This window comes from Pseudopipra pipra, chromosome 25, assembly GCF_036250125.1.
Source record: "Pseudopipra pipra isolate bDixPip1 chromosome 25, bDixPip1.hap1, whole genome shotgun sequence".
NCBI lineage: Eukaryota > Metazoa > Chordata > Aves > Passeriformes > Pipridae > Pseudopipra > Pseudopipra pipra.
In genome coordinates this window covers 1,872,032-1,895,230 of record NC_087573.1, presented here as the reverse complement: position 1 = coordinate 1,895,230, position 23,199 = coordinate 1,872,032, and the positions used below count along the sequence as shown (strand labels likewise).

At 53.7% G+C, this 23,199-nt stretch overlaps 1 protein-coding gene and 1 non-coding gene across 5 annotated transcripts in view; both read left to right on the top strand.

Annotated features, from left to right (window-relative positions):
• BLACAT1 (BLACAT1 overlapping LEMD1 locus) overlaps nt 1-11,880 on the top strand; it is a 32,904-nt gene extending 21,024 nt beyond the window's left edge. For all 4 annotated transcript variants that reach the window (XM_064635541.1, XM_064635540.1, XM_064635538.1 and 1 more), the window contains exons 2-3: nt 5,793-5,986; nt 6,261-11,880. In XM_064635541.1, the coding sequence (XP_064491611.1) occupies nt 5,833-5,934 (102 nt within the window). In that variant the 5' untranslated portion in view covers nt 5,793-5,832 and the 3' untranslated portion in view covers nt 5,935-5,986; nt 6,261-11,880. The remainder of the gene's footprint in view (nt 1-5,792; nt 5,987-6,260) is intronic.
• A 1,965-nt stretch (nt 11,881-13,845) lies between these two features.
• Nucleotides 13,846-13,917, top strand: TRNAW-CCA (transfer RNA tryptophan (anticodon CCA)). The gene has a single exon. It is a non-coding gene; the product is annotated as a tRNA-Trp (tRNA).
• The last annotated feature ends 9,282 nt before the right edge of the window (nt 13,918-23,199 follow it).

Genomic DNA, 23,199 nt, shown 5'->3' with positions numbered 1-23,199 from the left:
TAAACACCATCAGTCAAAATGAAAGGAATTAAGCCAATCTCGCCAGGCTGTTTTAATTATTTTTTAATGAGGATTTGCTCATTCAGAAAATTCCCCCCTGACAATGCCTGCCCCGAGCCATTCACGCCAGGCAGGGTGGACACGCTTGGCTTGGCCCCACCACCCCCACCCCGGGCTGGGGAGCACAGAGAGAGGATGCCAAGGAGGGCAGAGCAGGGCAAATCCCCCCAAGGTACACTGGGAGCCCTGGTTTTGTTGCAACCCAAAATGCTGCGGCGGGGAAGCAACGAGCAAAATCCTCTCTGGTCCCCCTTAGCACCACAGACATTTCACAGCATGATTTGGTTGGAAGAGACCTCAAAGCTCACCTTGTTCCACCCCCTGCCACGGGCAGGGACACCTTCCACTAGAGCAGGTTGCTCCGAGCTGGCCTTGGACACTTCCAGGGGTGAGGAAGCCACAAACACGAGCCCCCGGTAATGTTTCGGAGGCTGTCGGGCCGAGCAGGATTATTGGCAGCCTGTCTGCTCTCTGCCAGCGAGAGCCTCCACCCCCGAGACCTGCTCTCACTACCTTTCATGCTATTGATTTTTCCTTTAGCAAGGCAGGCACGGAAGCACGGGAGGAACAGAGGGAGCACAACCCGCTGTGCTTCCCGGGGAGCGGCTGGGAGGGGAGGGAACGGAGAAACGGAGGGGGCACGTTGGTCTGGTGGTCAGGAACCAGAGCTGGGCACTTTGTGCCAAATGTCTCGCCCTTCTCTGCCAGCCCCAGTGCCCCCAGGCACTGCCCAAGGGCTGGAGGAGAGAGATTTGTCCTGTGGTTTTCAGTCTGCTCCGGCCTCAGGGACACCTGAGGGGACAGGCACGGGACAAGTGTTCCCATGAAAGCCCTGCCGTGCAGAAGGCATTGCCAGGGACCCCTGGCAAAGGTCCAGCGTGAGGAGGAGATGCTGCCAGCACCAGGTGAGCTCTCAGCCTGTCTGGCATCCACCTCCCAGCAGCAGCTCCAGCCACCTTTCAATTAGCACAGCTCTGTGATTGCTGCCCACGTCCAGGGCTGGGCACAGCCAAGCCCCTCGGCTGCCCTGGGTTATGAAGGATTCATGGCATTAAATAAAACAGTGGAGCAGGTTGGAAGTCTCAAAGCATCTTTGAGAGTTGAGGCACGCAGCTCTTTTTGAGAAGGCAGTGATCGAAATCCCAATTCATCCCCTGGCTGGTCTAAAGAAAGCAGCTCGAGGAGGAGCCACCCAAAGACACTCCCGGGCAGCCCTGTGTCCAAAATCACCCGGCTGGACCCCTCCAGCATTCCCTGGTCCTTCCCGAGCTCCCAGGAGTGAATGTGCAGAGCAGGACGAGCTGCTAATTACAGATAATAACTGCCATTAATGAGGAGGCATCCACCGGCCAGGCTTCTTGGGTGTGGAGCTCCCGTGTCCCAAAGCTGGTGAGGCCCAGGCTTGTCCAAGGAGGGGGACTGGCAGCCCCTGTGCGGCTGTACCAGCCCCTGGACACCCCTCCTGGCAGCACAAGTCATTTTGGCTTCAGGCACGTGAAGCCACAGGGCACCAGCTCCCAAATCCTGCCGGGAATTGGGATGAGGTTTGTCCCTGTGCAGCCTCGATGATGATTTGAAAGAGCACCACCTTCCTCCTGGGTCACCCAGCCCGCTGGGTGCCGGTCCCGGGAGACAACTGGGGGAAAAGTGTGCCAATTATTGATATTTTAATTACAGCCAGATGATAACCAACTGAAAAGCTGCAGTTTTTAATCAAAGCTGGGACAGCACCCAGCCCCGGGAGGGTTGGTGGGCATGGGGGGCTGCAGCACTGGGACCTTCCACGGAGGGAATGATGCTCAGGGGGAGCCTGGGGGGGATTTTAAAGCTCAGCTTTGGCACAGGATGCCCAGAGAAAGACCAGGGCATTAAACCCCACACCCTCAACAGGCAGACCCAGCCATGCCTGGGTTTGAGCTGCGACACCATCACTGGGTATTCACCCTTTACATCAGAGGGTTCAGTTCCTTGAGCGCTGATCCCACCCGAAATCCAGGCCACTCAACCTTTTGGGAAAACCCACCCCCCATCAGCTGCCGGGGGAGGTTTACACAGACAATTCACCACCGGGACAAAAAGAGCCAGATCCGGGGCTGGCCGGGAATTCTTTATTCAAGCTCTGCCCTGGGCGGGGAATTACGGATGCACCAGTTGTGCCACCGAGCACCTTCCCCCTCCCGTCTGCTTGGAAATGGGTTATTTAGTAACTGGTGAGGCCACCGGTGCTGAGTCAGCCCGCAGCTAATGAACACCCCGGCTGCCCATTTGAAATTTATTGCACCTATTAATTACAACCATTAGCTGCAGCCAGTGAAATTTTTATAATGAGGACCCTTGCGACTTTGCCTTCCTAGCAGCAAATTAACTGTGTGGGGGGAAGAATCAATGGGATCAGCAGACTTTACAGAAGCGATGTTTTAATTAGTGATTCTCTGCAAACATGCCAAGCAACATCTTCTCCGTTCATTATCTCTCCTTAAAGGGATGGTGCTTCTTTTCAGGTTGGTTTTAGCCCGGCCTCAGCTCCTCTGTTGTCGGGTTTCTAATGCACTGCTGCTCATTATAGAAGCTGCTTTGAAGTCGGGTTTAGCTTAGGACTGGTTGTAAGCAGCAGAGATGTCCGAGGTTTGTGGGGGGAAAATAAAAAGCAACCCCGGGAAATAACGAGTTTGAAAGCTTGGCTGGCAAACAGCTAAATTGGAGGAGGAGGAGGAGGAGGGTGAGGAGTGTGGGAAAGGGGCTGTGTCTACACAGGGACAGGCTCTGGGATGCAGGACCTGAACCTGACTAAAGTCCCAGGCAAAGCTCTGCCCGTGCTTGGAGCATCCACATCAGCCAGGCTTCTGAAGAAAGTCCTTGCAAGTCCCAACCGTGTCTCTGGGGACTCTTCCAAGGGTGTCTGCTCAGTGGATTTTAGAAAGCCAGGCTGGTGATCCCCAAATCATCAGTCACTCCTAAAAACCTCATCTGTGGCTGTGGCTGTGGCTGGACCAGCCATCAGGAAAGGCAAATGAAACATAATTTCTGGGAGCTTTGCTGCGTTTCGTTACAAATTATTTAATTCCATTCGGCTCCCCTGCAAAAATATGGGAGCGATTTCCATTGCAAATGATCTCGTTTCCCAGGGAGGACGCCCCAGACGCCGGCAGCGAAAAGGCAGCCTTGAAATTCAGGGTTTCAAATGCAAAACTTGTTGGTTTGTTCTTTTTTTTCCCCCCGAAGTCGCTAAAAAGTTAATTCGACGGCGCTTCCCAGAAATAGAAAAGCTGAGGCAGGGGAAGAAAATCGGCTGGAATGGAAGATCCTGGTGCCTGAGCATCCCAGCCCTGGGTTTGGTGCTCACTGATGGAGCCCGGCAGCACCTTCCTGTCCCTGCAGCCAGGCTGTGCTGAGCCCTGCCTGCTCCCCTGCCTGCACCCCTGCCTGCTCCCCTGGCTCTCCCTGCCCAGCACCTTCCCTCCTGAAGCTGCTCCTGCTGCCAGCCGTGGTGCCAAGAGCTGCCCAGCGAATCCCAGGGAATCAGGAATCGCCGGGCTGAGGAACAGACTCCGGCCAGCTGGTTCAGAGAGACATTTTTTCAGGGCTCAGGGAAAGTGCCATTATTAAAGTGAGCATGCTGATTGCAGACAGCTCCCAATTCATCACTGTGACAGTGACAAACACGGCCTGGGGTTATGCAGTTGACTAAAGAGAATTCTCCAGCTTTACATTTTTAATGCTCCTCTCTCGCATTTTCTCTCTGCTGCAGCCAGAGTTTTATCCCAGAAAGGATCTTCTCCCCTGAATAGAAAGGGCAGCAACGGGGCTGTGGAGCATGCCCGGCCCTTGCAAATCAGCCAGGGCCTCTGTCAGCGCTGCCCAAGCCAGTTCATTTATTTTTTAATTATTCCTTGCTCCTTCAGGATCCTTTTTCCACCTTTTCAAGAAGAACAGGAGCGTCGGCCTCAGCTGGGCTGCCTCCATTCTCCGGGGCTCATTCATCATTGTCCCCTGCCTGAATGGGAGGCAGAGGGTCAGCCTGAAAAGCCTCCGTGGTACAAGCTCCTCTAAATATATCAATAGGTGCCTAATGGACGTTGGGGTCCCAGCCAGACCGCCCAGGCTCTCAGGGAGCCTTTGTGCCTGCGTGGGGGGCACAGCCGGGACGGGCACGGCCAGATTTGGGGTGGCACGGGGCACCCCTGGGGGGGCTGGGGTTTGCCTGGTTGATGCAGGGATGGTGCTGTGGGGATGGTGGGGGTGTCCTGCCCGGGCGAGGGAAGCATTTAAAACCCCCGGGTGAGGTGGTGCTGGACCAGACGCCGTGTGCCCACCCAAAACAGGCTCCCCCTCCCCATCGCCCCCTCCCCGTGCTCTGCTCCAGCTGGAGCCGTGCAAACCCGGGAGGGCTCAGGGGTGGGAGCTGAGCGACCCCCCCCCCCCCCCAAAAAAAAAACCCTACCAGCCGTTCCTTCCAAAATCCCATTCTCGGGCTGGCAACAAAAAAAGCAGCAGCACAAAGGCAGAGCCGGGACCCGCCGCTATGCCGGGAAGCCATTCAGAGCTCATTAAAGAGCCCGTGGTCATCATTTGTGAGCTCCAGAGGTAGAGCCTGATTTAATTTGGGAGCTCCCAGACAGGTACCCAGATGGCTGGGGACGGGGGGCAGCGGCAGGAGTGAATTAAAGGGGATGTTTCTGGCTTTGTGCTGCAGCTGGGCCCCCTTGGAAAGCGGGGAAGTGGAAAGGCAGGGATGTGGCATCACCCCCTGCACCGTCACCGCTGGGGGGGGGCTCGTGGGGGGCCACGGGCCCCACCTGCTTTGGCTTTTTTCCCAGTGGTTAATTCCCTCCCATTTGGCCCTGGTGGGAATTAGGGCTGCTCCAAACTCCAGTGGGGGAGTCCCCCTGCTCCCCACGGGGTTGGAGGGCCGTGGTGCTGAGGTTGTGCCTTGCTGGGCACTGCAGGGCCGGGCACAACTCCCTCTGAGCACCAGCACTGCCTGGTCTGGCCCAAAATCAGGGCTGCAAACTGTGCAAAAGCTTATCCAGAGAAGCCGTGGCTGCCCCATCCCAGGGCCTTGGAGCCACCTGGGCTAGTGGAAGGTGTCCCTGCCCATGGCAGGGGTTGGAGTGGGATGAGCTTTAAGGTCCCTCCCAACCCCAAACCAGGCTGGGATTCTGTTTTTCCTGCACAAAGCTAAAAATTAAAGCAGGGAGCAAACGAAGGTCTCGCTTCAGACGGAATTTCTGCGAGGATTTGTTATTTATTTAAAAACCCCCAGCCTTTCATTTGCATAATTACATTTTGCAGCTGTTGGGCCATCATGTGGGCTGTGCTTTGGGGCATTATTTTATCTGCTGGAAACGGACACAAAGAGAGGGAACCGGGAGAGCTCAGCTGAGGCTCTTTGTGCCAGAACCTTTGGTGCTGCCCCCGTGCCGGGGCTGTCCCAGGGCTCCTCACCTCCCCGGCCCTCCATATGCACCAGGAGCTGCAAGCTGTCCCCACGTCTGTCCTGATTGTTCCCTGGGAGAGGGGCTGGGGGGGGGAGTTTTAGTCTCCTTGCCTTTGGCTGGCTGGGGAATTTGGGAGAGCGTGGCTGGGGGCTCCGGGGAGGGAGGAGGGGGGAGATGTGCCCTGGTACAGGGAAATTTTCCGGGTTTGTAGTTCTGGGGGGTCTGTTTTACACCCTCCATCCTGCCTGTGCATCCCCAGGAGCTGCCCTGACTCCTCTCCCTGTCCCCATCCAGGTGTCCCGGGGGTGCTCCTGAGCCTCTCCTGCTCCAGGTGATGCCCCAGTTCACCTTCGCTTGCTTCTGCGGGCTCCACGGCTTCTGCAAGATGAAGAGGAAGAAAGAAGAGTCCGGTGCACAGCAGGAGACAGCCGTGTGAGGAGCAGACAGACCCTGCCGAGCTGTGCCTCGGGACCCCGCCCGGCCCCTGGGTACGGCAGCACCGCCGGGGGGGCTTTGGGTGCCTCCTCCTCCTCCTCCTCACCTCTGCAAGGACCTGCCCCCAGCGGCACCACCTCTGCCTGCCCTGTCTCGGGGGTCTCGGGGGGCTCAGGGACCGAGCTGAGGTGTCTGGGAGGAGAAGAGGAGCCGGGGCTGAGCAGCTGCTCACGGACAGCAGCGGGGGCTGGGGCAGCACGGGGGGGGGAGCTGCTTAATCTCCTCTAACACGTTTCTCCTGCACGTTCTCTCATTTTCTCTTCCCAGACGCCGGTTGTGGCCAGGGGAGAGCCAAGGCACGGGAATGACCTTGCCGGGAGGCAGAAGCAGAGGCTGGGGGTGTCACCCAGGAGCTGCAGCAATCCCAGCGGGTGCTGAGCCCCCAGCACCCCAGCACTCGGGGGCAGAGGGACCCTGCATCCCAGGGGGATAGAGATTTCCCTTCTGGACGAGCCAACCTGCCCTTGCTCTGGCAAATCTCACCAGACAGACCTGGAAAGGGTTTCAAAAGCCGGGGCCAGACCTTGGAGTCCCGGTCCTGGGCAGGGTTGGCCCCTGGCTGGTAAGTTGTCCTGCTGCTGCAGGGCTGGCTGAAGGCAGAAAATGAGCCGTTTTGGGGCTTGTTTCTCCTTTTAAAGCCTCAAGCAATTGTCTGTGAGTCCAGGAAGCCATTCTCCGTGCCTCTGCCCTCCTGCTCCTGTGGCTGCAGCACCCTGGGGGGCTCTGGAGGCACCAGACACACGGACCCTGCTCGGACCAGTGCAGCCCAGGAGCTCCCACCCCACGGGCAGGGGGGACACCTCGGGGGGTGAGCCCACCCCCTGCACCCCTGGGCCATGAGGCTCAGCAGGAGGTTGTTCTCTTTTGGTGAACAGGACCAAATTCCTGAGCTTGGGGCACCTGAGATCCATTCCAGGGACATGTTCTCCAGGGCAGAAATCCTTAAATTCTTCCGTACTGCGCTTCCCTCCTCCCTGTGGAGACCCTCTGAGCCTGGGGCCAAAAGCAGTGCCCAGGACTGCTGGGCAGGAGCTGCTCTTCCCCAGGGTTAGTCCTGCTCCTGCCACCACCTTTCCTGTGGTGGCTGTGCCCAGGGACCCCCTTTCCCCCCTACCCTGTCCCTCTGTCCTTCCCACCCTCTGCTAAAGCCATACAGGAGCCCCCTGCATGCTGTGCCTTCCCGAGGGCTCTCAGGCAGACATTCCCACTGGGATACCCTCCAAACAGCCCCAGGATCTGCACATGGGAAAGCTGGTGAGTGTTGGTGAGCCAGGGACTCCCAGGGTTTGGGTCTGGGTGACAGGTCCCCCATCCCTGAACACACTCAGGGTTTGGGTCTCAGTGCCCAGTTCCCTGTCCCTGAACACACCCAGCATTCCCATCCAGGCACCAGCAGCTCCCAGTTGCTGGAGAGCAGCAGGGACAGCCCCTGGAAAGGGAAAATGCTTGGGGGCAGCTGGTCAGCACAGGGGAGTGTTGACTTTTAGACCCCTGAGGAGACCCCACCATGGGGGATGAGCACACTTGGAGCACAAATCCTCCTCTGTGATTAAGAGGCTTGACCTTTCCAGGGTTTTCCCAGTGCTCCCAGACCCACACTCGGCCAACAGAGCTGTCTGTGCCACTGACAGCTCCCTTGGGAGCAGATTTGTTGGCTCAGCCAACATCCAGGACCAACACGGCTGTTATTTTATTTTCTTATCCAAAGGATTTAGCACGAAACCCTGAGCTTGGCCAGAAGCACCAATAACAACCCAAGGTGCAGCTGAGGAGCTTTAAATCCTCCCTGCTGGGTGCCTGTTTCCTGGGAAAGCAGCTGGCTGGGGTGGGATGTGCTGGGAGGTGGGACACGAACATGGTCTGTGTGTGTCACACCCAGGCTGGGGCAGCTCAGGACACTTTGCTCTTTCCCCTCTTTAATCCCAAGCTCTGTGAGCTGTGGGAGCCAGGGCTGCAGCCCCCCAGCAGCGCTCCCAGGTGGGTATTTCCCAGCTGGTTTTGGCACGGAAGAGGGCACACAGTGACACGTGAGGTGACATGTGAGGGAGCAGCCAGTCCAGCTGCCCTGTCACTGGTCACCAGCAGGTCCCAGCCTGGTTATTGCTGATGCTCCCACGTTTTGGCTCGGTTGGGGGATGCAGGGGAGGTCCCTGCTAATGATCTGAGCAGGCATCACCCTGTGAGAGCAGCAGGGCAGGCTCCAGGGAGAGCACCCAGAGCAGAGGTTTGGAGGAAAATCATGGAAAAGCATCCATCTGTGCTCAGATGGAACTAAATCACTGCTGAGGGGTGAGGAAGAGTGGCCCAGTTCATTTTTGGGCGAGCTGTGCTGCTGAACCTCTTGAATCACAGAGCCATGGGGGTGCTGAGGATGTGCAGCTATGGAGGTTCTGTGTCCCTGGAGCAGCACTGGGGAGGAGGCTGGAGCTGGGGAGGGGCTTCCAGTTCTCCCAGTTGCAGTGGGAGTCCCCCAGGCTGGGCTGGGATGAGCTGTCCTGAATATTCCTGTCTCCAGAGAGGGGTTCCCAAGCCCGGGGTTTAATGAACGTAGCACGTAAAACTGAGACAGGCAGACACTCGCCCACACCCATTATATGTGCATTCAAAAACACGAGGAAAAATGACCCAGGAGCCGTGTGAACGTTAAAGCACTCGAGCTTCAGCAGTTATTTTTGAAGAGAATTTCCCACCTCCCTGGGTGGATGCAGCTCTCTCAAAGCAACAATATGTTTTCCACCGTGCCTCCGAGCGAGATGGTTTGCTCCTGGATTGACCTCCATTGTGTTCATAAACGGCTCGTGGTGCTTTTCTGATTCCTCCCCATCAGAATGATTTGACCTCCAGATTTACAGCTGAAGGTCTCGTCGTCCGCACGTTGTTTTCCCACCAGACTGCAGCCTGATTTTTTTTTTTTTGCTTTTTCTGGAGCGAATCTGCCAAGAGCTGAGCATCCCCCACCCTGCCCCGAGCCCCTCGGAGCCCCCCCCCATCCTCCCACTGACAAATCTGCAGTGGGCAAAAGCAAATGGGTTTTGTTTCTCTCTTTCCCGTGGCGGCGTTTTAATAGGGCAGCGTCTGCTCGGAGCCTGCGAGGGCTGGGGCGTGACAGCTCCTGTCACAGAACACTCTCTCCCCGTCTCCTTCTCTCTTCCCCCACGTTTGCACAACCCCTGGCATTTTTATAAGCTCGGGGTTTGCTTATTTTCCAGGATTTCCTCTTGCTCTCCTGCCTCTGGCTCTTCCAACCCCACTTTTGCTTCTCCGCTCCAGAGTCCCCTGGAGCTGAGCGATGCTGGAGTAGATAAATCTTACTGACTTACTAACTATCATCCAGTAGGTTCCAAGTGCTTTTCCAAGGTTTTTCCATCCTCTGGAGGGAGGAAGGAAGGAGCAGTGAGCTCAGGCTCTCTGAGGCTGCACAACCCCTCATGTCCTGGCTGTTCCTGAGCATCCTTGGGGAGAGGGTGCAGCAAGGGGTGAGGTGTCCTCTCCATCACGAATCCAGCTCAGTGTACAGCTGGAATGTCTGCAAATCCCTGTTCCCTCACACCATGGGTTCCCAGGGTCTCTGGAGAGAGCCTCCACCTCCACCCCTCCTCAGGGAAAGGAGAGCCCTGCTCCCGAAAGATGCATTTGTTCCCACCAGCAATAATCCTCCTTTAATCCTATTACACTGAGGAAGGCATCCAACTTCCCTTGGAGCAGATGATGGGATGCACAGAGGAGGGGGGCTCCTCTCTCCCTGTGGTGCCTGCCCTGGGTCCCCACTGGGGTTTGGGGGTGCCTGTCCCACAGCTCGTCCCCTTCCCGTGCACCCCAAGCTTTTCCTGCAGTGCCAAAGAGCTGGAGTGAAGCAACGACACCCCTGGGATGGAGCAGAACATCCCCTGGAATGAGGAGCTGCCTGGAACGAGGGGTCAGGTGTGGAGCTGGTGCTGGAGTGTCGGGAAAAAAGAGTTTTAATGACCCAAGTGAGCAGAGCAGGGCCTCAGGCTCGCTCCAAGACAGGCAGTGTGGCCCCCTGGAAATATTGGCTTCCTTGGGAGGGAAGGAAGGAGGGAAAGAGCATCCAGGTGTTTATTTGCTTGGAAAACAGCCAGGCTGGGGACCAAAACTTGGGGGTAGGGGGTGCAGATCCCTTGGAAGATGGGCTGGGGATGGAGGGATCCTGGTGACAGATGGATCCTGGTGTTGGAATTGTCCCGGTAAGAAAGGGGCCCTGGTGAATAAGGGGTCCTAGAGACAGAGGGATCCTGGGTTTGGAGAGATCCTGGTGCTGCAGGGTTCCTGGTGCTGAAGGATTCCTGGTGTTGGAGGGGTCCTGGTGCTGGAGGGGTCCTGCCAGAGGAGTGTGCAGGATCTGGTGTGAGCTGCAGGAATGTTTGTGCACCGAGCTGGAAGGGCACAAGCACCAGCTGTGGGAGGCAAGCCAAGGAAAAACTGCAGCTTGAACTCTCCATCTGGTAACACATTCTTAAAGGGTTTGCTGGAGACGTGAAAAAGGAGCAGAAAATAACCCTGGGGAGCCCGAGGCAGACGCTCCACAGCAGGACAGACTCCCACCCAGGCCACGACCTGGAGCTCTGGGCTCGCAACGAGCTGTGTTTGCTGCAGGCAGGGCAATCTCTGCATCCTGGGGGGCAGCCAAGAGAAACCCACTTTTTTCTTTTATTATTATTATTATTATTTTTTCCCCAGAAGTCACCTGGTCAAAGCCATCCTTTTTGCCCTCCCACGGGCAGGATTTTCTTCCAGCTCCTCCTGGGCAGTCAGATGACACAGACTGGATGCTCCCAGCCCGTTCCAGCTCACCCCTCCCCGAGCCTTCCTCCAGCTCAAAATTAGCTGGGGCTGCCCCAAAACGCCACATTTTCCACAATGTTATTCTGAGGACAAAGCACAGGCAGCTTTGGGCAGCTCCAGGTGGGCACAGGGAAGCCTGTGTTGTTTTGGGAGAAAATGCTGACCGTGTTCTGTTCCTATTTTTGCACATCAGCAGAGCCTCCCGAGTTCAGGGTTTGCAGCCCTGGCGAGTCCTTGGTGAGGACCTTCAGATTTAGCTTTGGGCCAAAAAAAAAAAACAAAACCAAAAAGAAACCAAACAAAAAAAAAACCCCAGGGAAGTTGGTGCAACCCAAAGTGTATTTCTTGAATGTAACTTTATTTTTGCGCGAGGATTCGTGGTGGTGACCACGTGATGGACTTTAATACTTGGGATTAATCACTGCTCTGCAGTTTATTACAAGGTGTGGGTCGAGTTCGACCCTTGTTTTATGCCAGTGTGAAACCAGAGAGACAATCTGACACTGAGGTGTCTACAGAAATACTAATTAAACAGAAATGAGCTTGGACTGGACCCCAACACTCAGATTTCTCCTGTTTCTCCAGATTTTTCCTATGCAAAAACACCAACAACCAACCAGCACCAGCAGGCAAAGGCAGGCTCACAGCAGGGCCTGACTCAACAAAGCCCTGCCTAAATCTAAGTGTTTGCTTTGGGATTTTGCTCCAGCCAATAAATTTTCCTGATTCCACCCGAAATAAACCTGTATCGATCCCTGACAAAGAGGGAAAGGCACAGAACCATCCTTGAAACATCCCCCTAATGCTGCCTAACAGGGATCAGAGCATTAAACCTCTTGGTATTGTCCTTTTATATTTTTTATCCCACTGCCTGGATTTCATCAGGAAGGGACCTGTTCCTCAGGAGTTTCCCGGCCCCAGGAGCCATAGAAAAACAGTACTGTATGTTTGGGAAAATAAATGTGGCATTTGTAAATAAACACACACCCGTCTCTACGCACAGAGCAGAGCACTTCCCCTGGGAATTCCTATGCTAGAGGAATATACGAGTTAAACAAATAAATAAAGAATGTTTATAAGGATATTTAGAGTGTGGATTTTCGAGCCATTTGGAGATCAGGGTTTTTGCTACAGGACAAGCTTCCTCCTTTCCTCAGCTGGTTCTTCAAAACACCCCAAAATCCACCTTCCAGAGGCCCGTATTCCCGGTGTTTGGAAGTGGGTTTGATGTGGGGAAGGGCACAGGGGCATTAAGGCACAAATCAGCCCCACAACGATGCCCTTCATTCCTGGGACAGCAGGAAGACTCCCAGCTGAGGGCTTTTGAAGTCAGATGGAAAAAACCCACATTTATTTGAGTAATTATTGGGCTTGTTAAGGAGCCTCGCTGGCCGGGGTTCAGCCCGAGGGGAGGGAGCAGCGTTTTCCTGGAGGATTTTCCTACAACACCCATCGTCTCCCGGGATATTCCCCCTTCCCGCAGCCCTGCAGCAGGATTTGGCCCGGGGGGGAATCTCCCTTAGCTGCTGGGGGGAACAGGGGAGGGATACCGGGAGCATCCGTGTCCTCGGGGAAGGGATCAGGAAAACTCTGGAGCGGAGACGATGGACACGGATCCCTTTTGGCTCTTCCCGGGTATCCCGGAGCTGCGAATCCCCCCGAGCCCGGCGGCCGCTGCTGTGACAGGGCTGTAAATTCGAGATGAGCATCGCGGCTGTGCTTTGAGACTCGCCTATTGATCCGTCTCCTCCTGCTTGATATTCCAGGGGGTTTGTCCGGCTCCATCTGCACTCGGAGCCGGCGCTTTTCCCATCCCAACTGTCCGAGCACGCCGGGAAGCAGCTGGAATAAACCGGATTTACGAGACCCCTCCGGGGTGGGTTTTATTCTGTGCAGAAGGGTTTGGTGGGATTGTGGTGGGAGACGAGGAGAGATGGAGTTCCCTAATCCTGTTCCCACCAATCCAGCTGTGTGCAGCTGGAGAGTCCTGCTGCAAAGCCACTCATTTACACACACACGGAGACGGTGCAAAGCAGAAGCTGCTGTGAAATCGAGTGCTGGCATCTCGGGTAAAATTTACTAAGTATAAAAATAATACATAATATAAATATAAAAATTCTACTAATTATATAAATTATATATGAATTATAAATAGATATAAGAATATATATATATAAATATTTATAGATGTATATATTTTCTATCCAGGGTGACCATGGTTATAAACAAGGTGACACTCATAGGGGCAGTCAAAGTGAACTTTCATGGAATCATGGAAGGGTTTGGGTTGGAAGGGACCTTCCAGACACCCCCCCTGCCATGGGCAGGGACACCTTCCACCAGCCCAGGTTGCTCCAAGCTCCATCCAACCTGGCCTGGGACACTTCCAGGGATCCAGGGGCAGCCACAGCTTCTCTGGGCAACCTGTGCCAGGGCCTGCCCACCCTCCGCAAAGAATTTCTTCCATATATTGAACCTAAACTTCCCCTCTGTCAGTTTGAAGCCATTCCCCCTTGTCCTGCCCTTCCATGCCATGTTAGAAGTCCCTGTCCAGGTTGCTTGCAGGCCCCTTCTCTGCCAGAAGCACATCGAAATAAGCAGCAAAAGAACGGCTGAGAACGGCCCAACTCATCGCACGCCACGGGCCGCTCTCCCTGCGCGGGCCCTTTAAAAGAGGCGTGGCCGGGGCCGGGACAAACCAGAGCGGGGCGGGGGGGGATCGCTCCTCCCCGCCAGCGGAGCGCGCAGGTGGGCGCCCCCAGGCGGTGCCGGGACACCCCTCCCGGGGGACAGTGGTACAGCCCAGGCGCGGGGTGGGGCGTGGCCAGCGGGGCGGGCGGATTGGAAACCGTTGAGGCGGCGGGGGGGGGGGACGAGGAGGCGGCTGCGGCTCCAACGGGCCGGGCCGGGGAGTCCCGGGAGCTGGAGATTCCCGGGAGCGGGAGGTTCCCGCTGAGGGGGGAGCCCCGCGCGGGTCGATCCCGGCGGCGGTTCGCGGGAAGGGGCGGCGCGCAGGCTCTTGCAGGAAGGGCGGAGGTGGCGCTGCCGGGACCTCGTGGCGCAACGGTAGCGCGTCTGACTCCAGATCAGAAGGCTGCGTGTTCGAATCACGTCGGGGTCACGGCGGCCCTGGGGGGGCTCCCTTTTTCCCCGCGCGCGGCAGATTTTGGGGTGGCACGGGGGGGTCGGGGTGATGGGGACACGGCGGGGGCGCGCTGGGAGCTGCGGGGAGCCCCCGCTCCCTCCCGCGCTCTAATTTTTGCCCCCAGGGCGCCGCATCGTCCAGGGGATGGGGTTGGATTGAAAGAGTGGGTTTAGGTTGGATATTTGGGGAGAAATTGTTCCCTGTCAGGGCGCTGGGATGGAATTCCCAGAGAAGCTGCGGCTGCCCCATCCCTGGAATGGTTGGGGTTGTAAGGGTCCTCAAAGTTCATCCAGTTCCACCCCTTCCATGGACAGGGACACCTTCCACCAGCCCAGGTGGCTCCAAGCCCCGTCCAACCTGGCCTTGGACACTTCCAGGGATCCTTGGACACTTCCAGGGGCAGCCACAGCTTCTCTGGGCACCCTGTGCCAGGGCCTCCCCACCCTCCCAGGGAGGAATTTCATCCCAATATCCCATCCAACGCTGCCCTCTGGCAGTGTGAGACCATTCCCCCTTGTCCTGGCACTCCAACCCCCTGTAAACTGTCTCACTCCAGCCCCCTATAAACAATCTCTCCATCTTTTCTGTTGGCTCCTTCAGGCACTGGAAGGGCACAATGAAGACACCCTGAAGCTTCTCTTCTCCAGGCTGAACAATCCCAACTCTCCCTCTGATCATCCCGGTGCCTCCTCTGGACTGGCTCCTGCAGCTCCGTGTCCTCCCCGCGCTGGGACCCCCCAGCTGGAGGCATCACAATCCCCCCATTCCCAGCTTTTCCAACCCCAGAAGCGCCTCCTCGCTTTTCCTCAGCCCCTGGAGGCATCACAATCCCCCCATTCCCAGCCTTTCCAACCCCAGAAGCGCCTCCTCGCTTTTCCTCAGCCCCGCACTCTGTTATTTTAACCTCTTTTACACTTGGAAGGAACAATAAAGGCGAAGTCTGAGCTGCAGGAGGGATAAAGCAGGAGGGATAAAGCTTCTAAGTGGTCATTAAGTGGAGCTGCTTTGAGCTGTTGAGCAGGTGATGGGTTGTGCACACCTGAGCTCCTCGAGTCTTCATCTCTTCCCATCCACTGGCTTTTGTCTTGACTGGCTTTGCCTTTGAACTTCATTGCTCTATAATAGCAGGAAGGAACGATGCTTTGAGCTTCTGTTGCCACAAAGGTTCTGGTGAAAAATAGCACCGGGCTGAAAAAAAGAAACCAGAAATTGAGTCTTTATTGCCCTGCTTTCAGTGATAACGATTTTAATTAAGGAAAAAGGGGTGGGTAAAAAAAAAATAACCTCCTGTCTGGAAGTATCCACAGTGATGTGAAATGTGTAATAATAAAGCTGTTTGTGAGGTGACAGCAGGAAATGTTTAAACCTCACTCTAGAAGCTTGAATAAATAAATAAATATATATATTTATGTTTTATGGTGTTTCTAGGTAGTGACTATGTCATTAAGCTTGGTAAGATATTCACACCAGGCACGTGGTGGGATTTTGGGGTTGTCCTGTGCAGGGCCAGGAGTTGGATTTGATGGTCCTTAGAGGTCCCTTCCCACTCAGAATATTCCACGATTTTATTTTGTGGAAAGGTGACACAGTGGGACAGAAGTCAAATGTACTGTGTATTGTGACTTTTTATTTTTCTTCAGTCTCCCCAGAGCGAAATTAAATGTAATATGGATTAATATGAAGGTTGGGCTTGATGATCTTAGAGTTCTTTTCCGACCTTAATGATTCTATGAATGGAAAAAAAGTAATATTAAAGGTAAATATTAAGAACCAGAAAGTAATATTAAAGGTGGATTATGGGGGGATCTCCTGGATCCACGGGGGCTGTTCCCACTGTGATCTGTGGGGGGCAGTGCCCATCTTCCTTCCTCCCACATTCTGTGGGCTGATAAATAGAGGTCCCTGGAGCAGAACTTCACCTCTGGTATGTGGGATCACCTTCCAGCCCCTCCTGGGCTGCTCCCGAGGCTTCCTTGGGACGCTGAGAAATCCAGGGGGAAAATGGCCACTCCCTACTGAAGGGAGGGGGCTCTGTTTATATAAAACCCTCATTTTCTAAAGCAATTTAGAGTGTTTGCTGATGCTGCTGCTCTGAACCTGTGCCTGGTGTCCTGCGAAGAAATAAACCCAAAGAATATCTGGGTATCACCATTTTATCCTGTCCCACTTTGCTTTACTTTCCAGCACAGAGTAAGGAAAGAGGGAGAAAAAAAAAATCCCCCCCAAAAAAGACGTGAAAGAGCAGATCCGACCCTCTGCCCTGCTCAGGGGAAGCAAATGAGCTGCGAATTTGGGCAGCTTTGCTCCTGGGAACACCCGGGCTGTGTGAGCTGGGCAGGGTTTTATTCCCCCCCTGCCCCCTCCTGGAGGTGGCAAATGTTCTAATCAAAAGCAGGTCACCAGAGAGCGAGGCACGAAGGAAGGAGCAGCTGTTGCATCCAGTCAGGCACGATATTCCTGTGCCAGAAATGATTCATTTGGGCTGTGTAATATATATGGAAATGTGCTGCAGGAGCGTGGCTGGGAATAACCCATTGTGCTCACCCGGCCCTGACAGAGCTGAGCTGGGCTCTGGGTTCCTGACGTGCCTTTTCCTGGCTTGGATGTGTCAAACAAACACCAGCAACACACCTCTGGGTTACTGGGCTGCACTTAATCTCTCTATATTTGCTTCTTTTAGGCTGACATGGCTGAAAACACCACTGAAAACATCCACTCAATGAAGGCTCTGGCAGGGAGCTGGATGGAGGGGGAATAAAATCCTGCAGCAGGAGTGCTCTGGATGGGCAGATAAAAGGGGAAGAATAAAGGGAATGGAGTAGGTGGACCGTTGCAGAGGTCTTGGGGTATTCTGAAAAACATCTGAGCTGAAAGGGATTTCGGCTCTTTTTTCCTCGAGTAGAACATTCCGTGTTTTAATCTCCCAAAGCGTTTTTTTTGGGGGAGTTCCTCAGCACCGATTTGCCCCCACCTTCTCCTTTATTGTCACGTCCTTTGAAGTTCTCTTCAAAGATGATGAAGCCCCAACTTCCCCATTTACTCTGCAGCCTGTAATGAATATCCAGCTTTGTTGAAGCAATTAGCTTGGTGGGGTGATTTCTCTGGTGCTGTTTAAAAAATAATAAAAAAAAAAGAAGTTCCCGAATCCTGAGCGGTTTAGACATGTTTTGAAAAAACACTGAGCCCAACAGCTGTGCAGTGGACTAATCTGACAGTACAGCAGCTGTCATAACAAAAGCAGAGCTGGTTCAAACACAGCTCCTTTGTTGGGTGATTGAAAATGATTTAAAGGAAAAGGTTATTTACTGCTTCTGCCGTGTGGGGCCGGGGCAGTGAGTGCTCCCTGTGATCCCCCAGCACATGAATGGGCCCTTAACCACTTCTTTGCTCCGGTTTAGAGGCTCAGGTGGTTTGGGGAGCTGGGATTTTGTCTGGATGCTTTGCTACTGGCTTTGTCTCCAGGCCCTCTGTGGTTCTGGAGTCCTGCTGGAAGTGCCTGCCCGGGGTTCTGGGTTGATGGCAAATCACTTCAGCACAGTCACCCCCCACCTCCGTGATCACCGAGTGCTCCGGGGAATGCACAGCAGGGTAATTAAGCAATGTCACTTGTAAAGATGGCCTGAACTGGGGCTTTTTAAAAGTATCAAATTATGCAACCCCGTGTAGATATTTCAGGTTAATTCCCTCATATTTTAAGGCCCTTTTTCCCCCTTTTTTTCCCTCATTCAGACAGAAGTGCTGGAGTAACCTTTGAAACAAAAGACTTCAAAGTGACAGCAGCCTGTGCCTCTGGCTATACTGAAGTAAGTAATCTACTAAAGCATGAATATTTTATGTCTCTACAGCTAAATGAAGGAAATTACAAGTTGATATAAACTGATGTTCTTTGTATTAGCTCATGACAAATGCAGCAATTACCCCCAATCAGTTAATTACAGCATCCTTCTGTGGCCTGCCTTCCACTTCCACCAGCTTTCTTTTGTAAGAGGGGCGAGTTAAACTCCCAGTTCCTTTGTGCTGCTTCTTGGAAGAAGGGCTTTGTTTATGCTGTTGGAAATTATATCAATTTTAATAGCACACAGTGACAGTCCCTGGTGTTCCCTCAGCCCCTTCTTGCTGCTTCCTCTCTGGTTTGTGCTCCTCACACCCGGAGGTGTCTGAGGATCCTTTTGTCTGGCTGACAGGACAGCAGCTCAATAACCCCCCCAAGGGTGCATTAAAGGGAGAGATGAACAATTACGGGGCTTGGAGGGTCGCTGCTTTAATGGCTGAGCTTCAGGTGGGCTGTGAACGTGGGTGGCCGTGTGAGAATTCACCGCTGAGCCGCTGAAAGCAGAACAGGCTCCACAGACTCCTCCGAGCCCCTTTCAGCTCCCAGCTCCTTTGTGAGAGCAGCTCTGTGAAAACACACTCCCATTCTTCCCAGTTCTGCACGGACAGAAGAGGGAACCCTGGGAGACCCGTCTCCTGCTGCTCTTAGAGAATCATGAAAGTGGTTTTTCTTCCTTGCCAGGGAACACGGGGATCAAAGGGGGGCCCTGACCCGTGGTCGTGGTTCAGCTCAGGGCCGACCAGGAGAGGGTTCTGCTGGTGCTGCTTCGCTCTCAGTCCTCCAGCAGCACATCCCAGCCCTGCCCCACCTGCCATTCCTGGGCATTCCTTGCCTGCTGCATCCCAGGCACCTTTTCCTGGGAATAGGAAGCTTCCAGGGGGAGAGTTGAGCAGCGCTGGGTTATCCAAGAGCAGGTAGTGATGGGGCAAAGGGGAAGTGGTTTTAAACTAAGAGAGGAGATTTAGATGGTTTGGAAGAAATTCCTCCTTGGGAGCGTGGTGAGGATGGAATTCCCAAAGAATTGTGGCTGGAAATGTCCAAGGTTGGGCAGGGCTTGGAGCAACCTGGGCTAGTGGAAGGTGTCCCTGCCCCGGGCAGGGGGTGGCACTGGGTGAGCTTTAAGGTCCCTTCCAACCCAAACCATTCCATAATTCCATGATCCCTCTGTGCCAGCTGCAGGAAAAGTGGCACCTGGGTCAATCTCCACAGCTCATTCTAACAGAAGCCTGGCTTTGTGGTTCTTGGGTTTATTTTTGTTTTTTATTCTGCCCTGATTGCAAGGTTCCTGTTTGATTCAGTGGCAGGGTTCCACATCTAAAATATCACTTTGTAAGGTCAGTGGTGAGAATTCAGCTTTCCCCTCGTGGATCCTTTGGGAAAAGGGCCTGAACCACTTCCAGTCATTGACACTAAAACCTGCACGTGGCATCAAAGATGACGAGACTTCAAACTGAGCCAGAAGATCTTCCCCTGAAGGAGAGAGAGTGAAGTGAGGTGGTTTGCTCTGGAATTTCCTTTTTATCCAGGAGGCGGAAAACCCCACATGTATTCCCATTCTTCCCGTGAAACTCCAGCAGGGGGGGGATTTAAGGGGCACATCACTGGTGGGGAGGACACACACGTGTCAGGGGACATGTGGCATCTCTGCATCTGAAGGACAATCACTTGTCCCTCCTCTGGGGTGGCAGCACAGAAAATATTTGGCCTGGTTGCTGTTCTTTGGTGAGTTTCCTCTTTTGCTTGGTTTTTTTTTTTTCCTCAACTGTCTCACTTCCCTTTGCCCCCCCAGCCCCTTTTCCCAGCTTTGCTCAGCTCCCACCTTGGAAGTGTGGATGGAATTACTGATGGACTGACATCCCGTTACCACCCACCTCCTCCAAGGGTTTTGTTTTCAAGCTGGTTTTTTTTTTTGGTTTTTCTTTTTAAAGCACAAAACGTTCCGACTTTTAACCCCCAAAGGACAGAAAACCAACTTTCTCTGCGATTTAAATGAAACATTTTGAGGTGGATCAGGAGTACACTCACCAAACTCTATTAAAATATTATTTTTTTCATAGAAAATCAGAATTCTCCACTGATTTTTTTATTCCCCCCTTCACATCCTTTTAAAAGGATTTTTTTAAAATCCAGTTTTTACACAGCCTGCTCCTGTGTCTTATCTCTGCCTGGCCCATGAATGATTAACCCTCCTGCCTTTGAGACCTGGAGGACAAAATGCTGCTGTTCAAAGTCCCTTCCCTGGCTCAGAGGCTCATCCAGCTCGTTCCCAGAGGCACTTTGGCCCCGGCTCTGGGCTGGATTGACCCCTTGGGCTGCTCAGGAGCTCGGATGGGAACACTGGGAACACCCAGGAGCTGCAGGTTGGGATCCCAGCAAACTGCTTTTCTCCAGCCCTCTGGGAACCCTGGCTGGGGCTCAGCTGCTGTGTCCATAAAGCCCCTTCCTGGGAGCAAACAGCTCTTTTCCAGCTGGGCATAAACATGGAATTATCCTTTATTTTTCTGAGGAGCACACGAAGCAGCTCCGAGCTGATTCTGCTGAGTGGAGCTGCTTTCCTGTGCAGGAGGGTGGGTTTATTTGTGGGTTTTTTTTGCCCAGCACTGTCTTTTCCAAGTGCCTGCCTGTCTGCAGGGCTGTCTCTGGGTGTTTGTCAAATGGGCACAGGCAGCTGGTGGACTTCTCCCCGTGGGATGAAGGTTGGGATTGAGGGATCGCCGAGCTCTGGGCTCCTGTCTGCTCCTGTTAAGGTGACTCCCTGCACTGCAACCAGCTCAGGGCCCTGCAGGAGGGAGAATTAATTAATGAACTGGTTAATTAACTGTCAGCTCGCCGAATCTCTGGGAGAAATGACAGGGGGAGGATGGCTGGTGTCTCTCCAGTGCCCTGCATTGCTCTCCACTGCTGGCCCAGGGAGGTGCCCGGGCAGGTCGTGCTTTTCCTCTTTATCTGCAACAACCTCATCTCTTCTCAAAGAAAAGCCTCTCACTGGGCTGCTGGGGGGGACTTTTGCTGCTTTTTCCCCTCCTCTTTTCTTCCTCAGTGCAGCTCCTCACACCTTTCCCAGCCAGGACTGGGTCGGTGCTCCTCGGGTGGAGTTGGCTCAGCCTGGAGTGAGGTGAGAAAGAGGCAAATCAACCCTGACCGTGGGGCTTGTTTGTGTCATTTGCAGGAATTCCTGCAAAAAACTCTCCTGCTGTTCCCATGGAAACAGATGTTGGGCTGCAGGAAAGTGCTGTAGGTTTTCAGGACTGTTATTTCCCCCCCCCTTTACCTCCTTCACCTCCTTTATCATTTCCAAGCAGCCTGGAAAACAAAATCCTTCTGCTTTTTTGAGGCACAAATGTGGAAAGTGGGAGCTCCATCATTCCCAGACAGACAGTTATTTTCCAGCCTGTTGGCTCTGACTCATCCACCAGGCAGGTTGGAACACCTGGGGTTTTATGGCCAAGCTGCTTTTGTCACATTTAAACTCCCCTTCTTCCCCTGCCTTCCTCTCATTCCTCTTGTCTCTCTCAGAGAGACATTTCTCTTGTCTCTCTTTTTTTGGCTGGTGCAGACTCTTCATCCCTGAAGGTGAGGCTCCATCCCTGCATCCAGGAAATTATGAAAGGTCACTGGTGGAGTTTCTTTGTTGTTTTGGTTTTAAGTGGGTGAATGAAATGTTGTGGAGATGAAAGAGGATCTGTTTTGATGATTAGTTTTTAATATTTATATTAATATTTAGATTTAATTTTTTTATATTAAATTTTTTTAATATTTCTATTTGATAATTATTAGTTTTTAAAATGTAGTTATTAGTGTCAGGTATGTAGGGCTGTGAGGATGAGGATGATGAAGGCAGAGCTCTGCCAGGGCCCTGGTGTGTGTCCCACCATCCCTGCTCCCTGTTTTATCATAATCCATCCCGTTTTTCCTTCCATCCAGAGGCCCCTGGTTGATGTGAAAACCCCACTCACAACAGGATGAGGAGCCCAACCGAGCAGGTGAGACAGGAAGGCAAAAAGCAGGAAGGAAAATTTAAAAGGAGGACGTAAAAACCCAAAACCAACCCCCCCCCCCAAAAAAAAAAAAACCACAAGATATTAAATCTCAACCAACCAACCAAAAACCCACCTGGGGCAAAACCCTTTGGCTTTTTGGCTCCCAACCCACGGAACAGGAGCCCCAAAATGCTTCCAGACACTGCCCTGCTGTTGTGTTCCAGGAGGGGGGGTTGGAACCCAGGGTTTATCCCCAGCTCCCAGGTGGAATCTGCTGTGCCATGGCATTCCAGGGACCAGCTGCAAACCTGGGCCATGGCATTCCAGGGACCAGCTGCAAACCTGGGCCATGGCATTCCAGGGACCAGCTGCAAACCTGGGCCATGGCATTCCAGGGACCAGCTGCAAACCTGGGCCATGGCATTCCAGGGACCAGCTGCAAACCTGGGCCATGGCATTCCAGGGACCAGCTGCAAACCTGGCACAGCCCCCGGGCCACCACCAGCCACAGGGGTCACCCGGTGCCAAGGCAGCTTGGAGCTGGTGCCCAGCACGGGAACGTGGGCATGGAGAGGAGCTGCCAACCCTGGGGCTTGGACATCGGCTCATCCCGGAATATTTGGGCTGGAAAAGACCTCCAAGGAGCCCAAGCTGTGCCCACAACCCCACCCTGAGTGCCACGGCCAGTCCTTCCCTGCACACCTGACACCCCTTTCCAGGAAGAAATTCCTGCTGGGAATCACACCAGCCTGTGTCCTGCAGCCTCTGCTTCCCTTTCCCTGCTCCCAGGAAACTGGGCTTTCCACACCCAGCCCTTCAGTGGTTTGAGAAGGCCTTTTATGATTTATTTTTTTTTTTTTAATTAAACTTGTGGATTGTGGCAGGAGCTCAGAGCTTGCAGGAAACCTTGGTTCAGAGCTCCTGGGCTCCCCTGGAACCACTCTGCTAAATAATAATAACAATTAACAATTGTCCAGTAATGCCAGACTGGACAGGCCCCCTGTTAAAATCCAGTTTGGTGGCATCTTCTGAAATCCCTTCAGAAGTGAATTCTCTGCACTGAAGATCCTCGTGTTCCACTGGCCCCACGCTGGAGGGGTTTATTTAAATACAAATTGAATCCTCCCACTGGAAAGCTAAACAGGAGATTAAAATAGCTGCCAGGGGATGGGGAATTTGCTTTATGAAGAGTCATTTGACTCAACTTCTTGCTGATTTCCCCATTTCTCTTGTTTTATGGCCAGAGATGCGTTGGAATTGTTGCCTCTCCCAGGAATGAACCTGGTCACTGTGGGGCTCAAATTTAACCCCCCTCCAGTCACCTCTGGCACTGGCACTGCTCCAGGGAAGTGGCCACTGGAGAACTGATGTGGAAACAAGACTTTTCCAGCTCTGGAAGTTGTAAGTTCGAGGGATGATGGTGCTCAGAACCCTGTGCTGGTGGGG